This window comes from Sinocyclocheilus anshuiensis, unplaced genomic scaffold (assembly GCF_001515605.1).
Source record: "Sinocyclocheilus anshuiensis isolate Anshui unplaced genomic scaffold, SAMN03320099.WGS_v1.1 scaffold2301, whole genome shotgun sequence".
NCBI lineage: Eukaryota > Metazoa > Chordata > Actinopteri > Cypriniformes > Cyprinidae > Sinocyclocheilus > Sinocyclocheilus anshuiensis.
Window position 1 is genome coordinate 45,797 of NW_015551154.1, and position 9,701 is coordinate 55,497.

A 9,701-nucleotide genomic window follows, 5' to 3' on the forward strand; every position below is an offset into this window, starting at 1 on the left:
TGAAAAATAATGTGTTTTTTGAACATTAAAGCATGTCAACATATTCTGTTACACCAAATACACAAAATAATGATCTTTAAAATAGCATCATATGACCCCTTTAAAGAAATTAATACATTTATTCAGCAATTAGCACGTTAAAAATTGATCAAAAGTGACAATAAAGATTATATAATGTCACAAAAGATTTCTATGTCCAAAAAATGGTGTTCTTTGAAACTTTCTGTTCATCAGATAATCCTGAAAAAAAATGATTATGGTTTCCACAAAAATATCAAGCAGCACAGCTGTTTTCAATAGTGATAATAATAAGAAATGTTTCTTGAGTATAAAATCAACAAATTAGAACAGGGTTGGCCAGGTCTGCGTAACAAAACTAGCCCAATCATGGCTAAAACCAGACCAATCGCGTTCCAGGGGAAATAGGCTATCAACAATATAAAAGTAGCCCAATTCCTGAAGAAATATGTAAACTTGGCAACACTGTTAGAATGATTTCTGAAAGATCATGTGACACTGAAGACTGGATTAATGGCTGCTTAAAATTCAGCTTTGACATACAAAAATAAATTACATTTTAAAAGATAATATTTCACTTATTACTGTTTTGCTGTATTAAATAAATAAATAAAAATCTTACTTAGTTTTGAATGATGTAAATATATTTTACTCAAATACAATGATATCATGATATAATTGCATATATATATATATATATATATATATATACACACACACACAGTGGTGTGAAAAAGTGTCACACACACACACACATATATATTATACACTTTTTTTATACACATCTTTTTTTGCAACCATAATACTTAACGGTATTTTTACTTCATCTCAGAGGCACATTTATTGAATTCCGTAATGGAATGCTGAATGTCTCTCCAATTGGTCGAAGCTGCAGCCAAGAGGAAAGAATCGAATTTTTTGAACTTGATAAGGTAATTTTTTTAATGTATTCATCAACACATGCCATTGTCTTTTCAAAGGATGTCATTAAAGGTTGATTGACTTTTTTAATGTTCTTATTATGCAGAAGGAGAAAATTAGAGAAAAGTTTGTCTCCGTTTTAAAAGAAGAGTTTGCTGGGAAAGGACTAGCTTTCTCCATTGGTTCGTAACTTTTTATGTACAGTATATGTGGTTGTCTAGTTAATAATATATACATAATGTATTCATATGTATGTTTTTTTCTGCAGGTGGGCAGATCAGCTTTGATGTGTTTCCAGAAGGCTGGGATAAGCGCTACTGTCTGGGAATTGTAGAGAAAGACTCATACCAGCGCATCCATTTCTTTGGAGACAAAACTATGCCTGTGAGCCCAAAATCTGTGATGCTATCTTGACTAACAGTAGTATTCATGCATTCATGCACACATGCTATTGCATAAAATTCCCAGACTTGCTTGCATTAAGCAGTTTTGTGATGTTTTTTTTTTCCCAAACAGGGGGGAAACGATTATGAAATCTTTGTAGACCCCAGAACAATCGGTCATGAGGTCAAGTCACCTGAGGACACACTGAGGATCTGCAAGGAGCTCTCCTTCAACTGAAAGACCTCTGCCATCTAGAATGAAGTATAGTAGAAGACTACAACGTCCATGAACTATGAAATTATGAATAGGAGTCTCACTTGAAATGTCTAAGCCATTATTGTCTTTGTGTATTTCAATGATTGTACCTCATGACAGGTACTGGATAAACTTGGTACATACAGTACATCTGTACGTGTTCATTTTATATGTAATCTGATGCATTATTTACAGGTTTAAGGAACTGACTGGTGCAGTGATTATGTCTGAACATCTGTGCCTTAAGTCATGTCAGTACTGGACAATATACACTTTAAACTCTTATTTTTATTAAACACTTTGGTCCAAATTAAAAGACAGATATCATTCAGTTAAGACAGGATGGGTTTCATAAAATGTTACTGTACATGTGTTAAGGATTACTGTTTTTTTATCAGGAGCAAAAGTGATTAATAAAGATAGGTGTGGGCTGGACTAACTTCTTAACTAAAATTAATGGTGAAGGTGCAACAATTGAAGTCTCATTTTCATAAGAGGAATTTAAAAAGACATCAAGACAAAGGGCTTTATTATCTTAGAATTGATCGATTTTTGCTCAAATTAAACTGACTTAGTTAATTTCCTGACAAAACCAATAGTTCTTGGTTGGAAGTGTTGTTAATCTGCTTGCTTAAGTAAAATAAGTGAATGCAAACACTATAATAAACAGGAAATATATTCTGTATGGATATGATATTGGTGCGTATATTTCACATGTATGACTTCAACACCGTAAGAAAGAGTACTGTACATATTCTGAGCTAAACGCATAAAAGGTGTAAAACAAAGAGGTTCTTATTTTTATTTGCAACACATTTGAAAAAATAAAATTGCAATTCTCAATTTTCATAACCTACTCGCATGCACATTTTAGACTGATGAATAAAAGTATTTACTAAACTGATATTTTGTTGTTTTTTGCTCGTTTGTTACTAATTGCTTATTAAAAACTGATTTGCCATTTAAACTGTCCATTAAATAACCACAAATGTCACTTTTCCAAATATATATTTCATGGTTTGTACAATATTATTGTTTAAAAGGTATGACTGCATCAATCTGTACAAGTGCTTTTTAAAGTCCTTATCAAACCTAAAATGATACAATGCATATCCCAATTTATGATACACAAGACCATATAACCTGACCAAGCCAAACATGTGACTACAAGTTCAAACCAAAAGTTTTGAAGATTCTCTAATATAAAATAAAACAAAAACTGTGTGTTCTCATCCCAAGAGGAAGCAGAGTAGTCCAAAAGTCCTGTATTGCTGGTTAATGAATGGGCCGGTATGGAAAGGCCATGGCAGCAGGATGGAAGGCGTGTGGAGTGAGAGAAGGGTGTGCGGCGTGGGCCGTTAGCGGGCGATGTGGGGACAGAGCTGGGTGTGGGGTGTGCGGTGACAGTACGGGGTGCGGGCTGTGGGGGGAGGGGAGGGCGGACTGGTGTGGACTGTGGGGAGAAAGCACAGAGGGTCGACCCGGGTGGATGTGTGGGTACATGTTGGGCTGGAAGGGTCCGCTGTGAGGTGGAGGCTGCACTACTGGACCGGACATCACAAGCTGTAACAGACTGCAACACAAAGCAAACTTACTACTCAATGCTCACAAAAATAGTGAGTTACCGATTCAGGTTTCTGAATGGTTGATGGAGATGTCGATATAGATATATATCATCTACTGTATCACATGTAATAAAACATAATATAAATAGACCAGCATAAAATACTTCATTCATCATTATTCATCAATGTATGTATAGGGGCTTGTGCTAATCTTAAAATGGCCACAAATTATTCAATATCATTTTAATATTCAAATCTGCATGATCAGGTTTCACCTTCCGTGTGATCAGTGACTTACTTGTTGTGAGGAAGTCTGGAGCACAAAGTTCGTAGGTCCTCTGAGGAATAAACCATATGACAGGAAATGACATCACTGAAATGCTGCTCTTTTCGGATCTAAACACAAATGGTACATGGGGCAACTTTTTGAGCAATTTTCCCAGGCAACTTTTTTTGAGCAATGTTGCTTGGGCACTTTCCCATTGAGAATGGGTAACAAATTTCTATCTGGATACTTTAGATCAGTCGTGGGCCCTGTGTCTCACCTGGTTGCCCATTGACAGCAACATTGCCCAAAGTTGCCCGGCAACATTGCTCAAAAAGTTGCCCAGTGTATCATGGAGTCAACAGGCTATTATGAAGTAAGCATCACTTACCTCTGGCACACAGAAGTGCTCCTGTTGCCATGGCGACCTGAAGAGCTTGGGCCAGCCTATCCAGTGCCAGCTGGATATGATTGGCAGCAGGGAGGGGCGTGAGCTTCTCACACAGACGGCTGACTTCCTCTATCAGCGTGGCAACAGACTCCACTGGAAGCACAGCTAGCCGACCAATCAAACTCTGTTCTGTCAGGTGGACCTGTAGGAGTTTAAATAAAAACACATTATATAATCTAATACTGAATGGCCTTTTAAAGTTGCAATAAATACAACACCTGCAGCATGAGAAAGACTTGAAGAACACTCAGGTGCAGTTTAGAGTACAGCTCTTCATACGCTGTCCCTTTTTCACTTTCTCCATGGCCATTGGTCAAAGCCAACTTTGGGCCTCTCTCATAAGCTAACGGAGCTTTCACACACCACCGGAGCAGACCCAAAAGAGGCGTGATCTCAAGGCAACCTAACGGCAAACTGGAATTGAGGGGTGTGTTGATAAAGGTGAGGAGCAGCAGTCTGGGATCTTCTGTGATCCAACCAACCAGCATCTCCAAGAGTGCAGGGGGCGGAGTTAACTCATCTACAAGTGACAATATCAAATATATTACAAATAACTTACAATATTGTATTTATTTTTTTTTGTAGTTAATATTTTATATTTTTAAGGACCTTAATATTATAATAACATACATTCAGTATTTTATAATATTCACTACATAATTAATAAAGTAGACTGATAATTGTTTTTTTTTTAAGTTGTTGACAAAAACAAAAAATGGTACCTGAGGAGAAGTCATAGAGAGCCGTTACTGCAGTGATGAGCTGACAGCAAAAGCGAGGACTGGCTGAACAGATGTTCTGCAGGGTAGAGATGGCACACGGCACCAGTGTGCAGTAATCATCCATCAGCACCTGAGCCAAACGCACACACCACGCAGAGTGTGTGCGCTACACAAAAACCATCAGAAATGTTTCAAAAGCTGTCAGGTCACATTTTATCCACTTAAAACTAACATTCTTCTAACATTCATTTTTTGCATTAAAAAAAGCATATATTAACGACAATATAACAAATACTACCATGACGTAAAAATACAATATACTATTTAAACAATATATTTCTTGAACAGTGTTGTTACTGGTAATTAAAACTACAACTATTAAAAAGCGTTACAACTACAATTAAACTTGAAAGAAAGCTGAAAAATATTAGATTAAAACTTAAATTAGAAATAATCCCTTGGTTAAAAAAAAAAAAAAAGTTTAAGTGGAAGTGCTAAAATTACTAAAACAAAAACTGAAACCAAAGTAAATAAAAGCTTAATAGAAATATATATTTTAAAAAGCACAGAATTACTAAAACAAACTAAAATTAAAATGAAAACTGAAAATCTAAAAATAAAGCTATTTATTATTAATAAAGTTATTATTAATAAATGCTATAATAGTACTAAATAATACACCTTTAATAACACCTTTCTTGGTAGTTTTTGTGAAACTCACAATAAGCATTCTGAACCAGTTATCTATTAAACTGAGTTACCATGCTCCAAAGAAACCATGAATTAACATTAAAACACTGAACTCAAGGCACACACACACATATATATCACACACCTGTAGCCAGGTGGCTGCACACTCTAGAATGGGCACCCGACACACGGCTATCGCCATAGAAACTAGCTTCCCAAGCATGGCCATGCGGCTCTCATCAGCCTTGTTGCCTTGGAGACTGAAGAGGGCGGAGAAAATGATCTGTCGGACTGCATCTTTGCTCTGCTCCTGGAAATAACTGCACATGATCTCCAGCAGTTGCAGTTCTTGAATGCAGCTCATCCTCTGAGTCAAACACAACACACCATTCACTTGATTTTACGGACATTTTACAGAAAGACTTTTATTCAACAAGGATACATTTAATTAATCAAAACTGAGAGAGAAGTCATTTATAATCTTTACAAAAAAATTAAAAATCTAATTCAAATAAATGCTGTTCTTTTTTAACTTTCCAATCAATGAAAAAATGATGAAAAAGATATATCACAGTTTCCACAAAAACAGTTTTCACCATTGATAATAAGAAATGTTTCTTGATCACCACATGAGCATCTGAGAATTATTTCTATAAATTACATTTTAAAATATATTACAAAAAAAAAACAGTTATGTACTTTAAATTGTAATAATATTTCACAGTATTACTGTTTTTGCTGCATTTGTGATCAAATAAATGCAGGCTTAGTGAGCATAAGAAACTTCAAAGTAGGGATGCACGATATTAGATTTTTGCCTATATTTTTCGAATCATTTGGCCGATAGCCAATACAATATACATTTCCTTTCGTTTTGAAACACCAAGTCTCTCCCGTTTAGAAATTCTAATCAAATAATTTTTTTTCATTTTGGTTCGCTTTGAGCTTATTTGTTAGAACTAATAAACATTATTTAAGTTCTTTTTTAATGAGAGAACATTGAAAGCTTTGAAAATAACTATAATAAAATTCTGAGTGAACGAGTTAATTCCCTACATTCGTTCACTACATTTTACCCACAATCCTCTTTGATCTCGAGTGTACAACTGATGTACATTCGCTGAAGCACTATTTCCCATAATCCAATGTGGAGAGGACTGACAAGCTGGAAGAGATAGCGAGAGCAAGCGAGTGTGAATGAGAGTTTAACATGTAATATAAATGTTCATATGTGACGAAGATTTCGCTCACTTCATTTTGTTCACTTCTTTCTGATATAGTGCACTCAACTCCCATACACTATATAGGGATTAGTGAATGAGTGAATGAGTGAGCGATTTCAGGCACAGCTTGAGTTTCTATTTATAACACGTTTTTGCAGCGTTGAGCAATGTAGCCAATCACAGACATATCTGTTGATTTCTGGAACGCAATGGCCAATCAGAGGTGTTTAAGTTAGAATCCGCTCACCGCTCAAAACGCTGGAGTTCTTGTGCAGTGCTGAAATTTGTGTGCTCATGAATCCTCTCATTGTAACACACAAAGTGTAGACATTATGAAAGATTCATTGTGCTTATATTCATTGCGTTATAACAGAGCTTTGTGAGATCGCGATGAACTGAGATGTCAGCTTTTTAGTGATTATAAAGGGAGCACTCTTTGCTCGCATTCTACCATGCCAAACCATGCACGCAGCAGCCCATGCTTGCTTTTCTTCATAATAGCAGTGGTTTATGAATGTTGATGATTTAAGGTCTCTATGTTAAAGAACACCATGGACCATGGCATTACATGTTTACATACAGTTCTTTCCTTTAAACCAAAGCAGACTTAATACTTCTGTGCCTCACCTTAGGCTGGATGTTCCTGTCTTTAGGGACATGAAAGATGAACTCCTCCACCAGCTCCACCATGCTCTTCTCTAGTCCAGGCGTGGGGCCAGTGGAGCTCTGCAGAGCGCTGCCCAGTGAGATGTCCAGATGATACAGAACCTCTTTAGCCGCGCTCAGCGGATCAAGCCTCAGCAATGCATGCCGAAAATCACTCATCTCTGCTGGAGAAGTAATATATATAATTGTATGCATTATTTCTGGACATGCATCGTGGTAATACTATGTTTGTTTGACATGCATTATGGTAATACCATAGATTCTGGCCATTTATCGTGGTTTTTTTAGATAATACTAGAGTATACCATGGTATATTTTCCTTCCCTGGCGTTTATAGTACAGTCTTCTACAGTAACTGTACTGGTACCGCACTATTTTGTTGTAAGGCGTGTCATTTAAAAATAAATGTGAAAAAAAAGTGAAAAGAGAGGCTCTGAATATAATGTGTCTGTAGAAAAACGAATTGAAACGTATTAAAATACCTCTTAATGAATTATGAATGTGTTAATCGAAAACTGTCAATCATTATTCTCTATGGTGAGTGACACACATAGTCTAAAGCGATGCAGTTTACACAGCGCGATTGCTGCATCACCGGTTCCTTAATTTGCCAAATGTTTCCTTGGTTCACACTACATAACATATTCATACTTACAACACCCTTACCTGGATTAATAATTAGACTCGTTACACTAGCTTCTCTCAATCTGCAAATGTATATCGCCCACAACTGACAATGTGAAACTTGTTCATCACAAAATAACTACGGAACCCAGTAAAGGACATTGTAGACTCGGTTGAGTAAAGAAAAGCGCGGCTGATCAGCGCCACCTGCGTACTGGAGATACTGTCCAGTGACTCCAAACAGTATATACTTGCAGTGGTCTCAAACTCAATTCCTGGAGGGCCACAGCTCTGTAGAGTTTAGCTCCAACCAGCTCCAAATCACACCTGCTTAGAAGTTTCTAGTGATCCTGAGGACCTTGATTAGCTGGATCAGGTGTGTTTGATTAGGGTTGGAGCAAAACTGTGCAGAGCTGTGGCCCTCCAGGAATTGAGTTTGAGACCAATGGTATATAGCAGGGCTGCCCAAACTCGGTCCTGAAAAAGGAAAGGAAAGGAAAGGACATGTGGCCAAGTATGGTGACACCCAGGGGTGGCGCTAGGGGTGGGCTAAGGGGGCTGAAGCCCCCTTTGTTTTCAGTCAAGCACCGAATGCTTTTACTATGCTCTTTATGAATCATCACTGAGTTTTCATGCGCATTAAAATAATTTCTATTAGTAGCCTACCGCAGATTTGCTCTCTGCACATCCAACAGTGTCTACTTGCATTCTGCTTGCATTGTCATTCACTCTCGACAAGACCCGCCCACTGAGGCTCGTACTTCTGATTGACATGTAAACTGGCCAATCAGCGATAAAAGTTACAAAAGCTGCTTCAGGTGTTTGTAAGTGTATAACTTATGCTGTAAAACCGATTTTGTTATTTTTGAATTTAGGTTATTTTTTATTTAACACTGTCACTGTAAAGCAACAAATATAGATATTTAATCATATAATTATATGCTGCCATGTCTTCCTAGGACACACGCATTTAGAGCGATCATATAAACGGTTTGGTTAGCATGGTCTGTGGCAGACTTTTCTTCGTGTCAGGGCAACAATTCAATGAACAAAATATAAATAGTACGTTATTTAAATTGTAGAGACAATATTGTCTTTTTTGCTCTATTTCACTAAAGAAAATGGTTCCAAACAAAGCCATGTTGAGCGTCTCTGCAGCAGCGCACAGCGGTGTTCCTTACTGAATGAATTTGTGTTTTTGAACAAATCGGGAGATTCAATGATTCACTGATCCATTCATAAAAACTTTCTTACTTCTTTCCTGAATGAATCAGTCGTTTTGAAAGAATCCATTGAATAAATGACTCAGTGACTCACTTATTAGGACAGTGGTTTGCTGCCACCTACTGGTAATTTTAGTTTCACATTTAAAAGTATTATTCAATTTTTTCTAGCATTTTATTTCTATATAGCCGTTTTTATATTTAAAACATTAATCTCATAATATTATTTATGCAATTTGTAAGTGCAGTTAGGGGTGTGCGATATTTATCGTCTGCGATAATATCGTAATTGTTGTTTTAACGATGTGCGATTTGACATTATCGAGTATTTTGCAAAAACCATTCAAAACATCCCTACAGAGCGCACGCATACATTACGTGAAGTCTAGACTAGTGCGTGTGCGCATTTACTGTGTTTTCTTTCACTGCATGATTCAGTCTATTAAAATGCATCTAGAATGATCACAAATTCAAGACATGATGGCAGAAAATTTATATATTTATACCACTTCATATAGTTATTCAATTTGAGATGTCCAGATGATACAGAACCTCTTTAGCCGCGCTCAGCGGATCACGCCGCAGCAATGCATGCCGAAAATCACTCATCTCTGCTGGAGAAGAGAAACTACAACATTAAATACAAGCAGCAGCCAAACTGAGAAAATGAGAAATATGAAAGACATAAATCAGT

The 9,701-nt window shown here is 36.7% G+C and overlaps 2 protein-coding genes across 4 annotated transcripts in view; one reads left to right on the forward strand and one right to left on the reverse strand.

Moving 5' to 3' along the window:
- Positions 1-2,339, forward strand: part of LOC107663315 (phosphomannomutase 2-like) — a 4,431-nt gene extending 2,092 nt beyond the window's left edge. Inside the window, exons 3-6 of the mRNA XM_016453521.1 lie at positions 851-950; positions 1,046-1,121; positions 1,208-1,323; positions 1,456-2,339. Of these exons, the coding sequence (XP_016309007.1) occupies positions 851-950; positions 1,046-1,121; positions 1,208-1,323; positions 1,456-1,560 (397 nt within the window). The 3' untranslated portion in view covers positions 1,561-2,339. The remainder of the gene's footprint in view (positions 1-850; positions 951-1,045; positions 1,122-1,207; positions 1,324-1,455) is intronic.
- An 89-nt stretch (positions 2,340-2,428) lies between these two features.
- Positions 2,429-9,701, reverse strand: part of LOC107663321 (uncharacterized protein C7orf26 homolog) — an 8,195-nt gene continuing 922 nt past the window's right edge. The window contains exons 2-9 of one of the 3 annotated variants that reach the window (XM_016453529.1): positions 9,542-9,618; positions 7,122-7,244; positions 5,417-5,638; positions 4,582-4,747; positions 4,078-4,379; positions 3,800-4,001; positions 3,442-3,481; positions 2,429-3,151 (exon numbers count right to left, since the gene is read on the reverse strand). In XM_016453529.1, coding sequence (XP_016309015.1) covers positions 2,854-3,151; positions 3,442-3,481; positions 3,800-4,001; positions 4,078-4,379; positions 4,582-4,747; positions 5,417-5,638; positions 7,122-7,244; positions 9,542-9,616 — 1,428 coding nt within the window. In that variant the 5' untranslated portion in view covers positions 9,617-9,618 and the 3' untranslated portion in view covers positions 2,429-2,853. Of the gene's footprint in view, positions 3,152-3,441; positions 3,482-3,799; positions 4,002-4,077; positions 4,380-4,581; positions 4,748-5,416; positions 5,639-7,121; positions 7,325-7,826; positions 8,084-9,541; positions 9,619-9,701 lie in introns of those variants that run through there. The other 2 variants (XM_016453527.1, XM_016453526.1) reach the window with 2 other exon arrangements.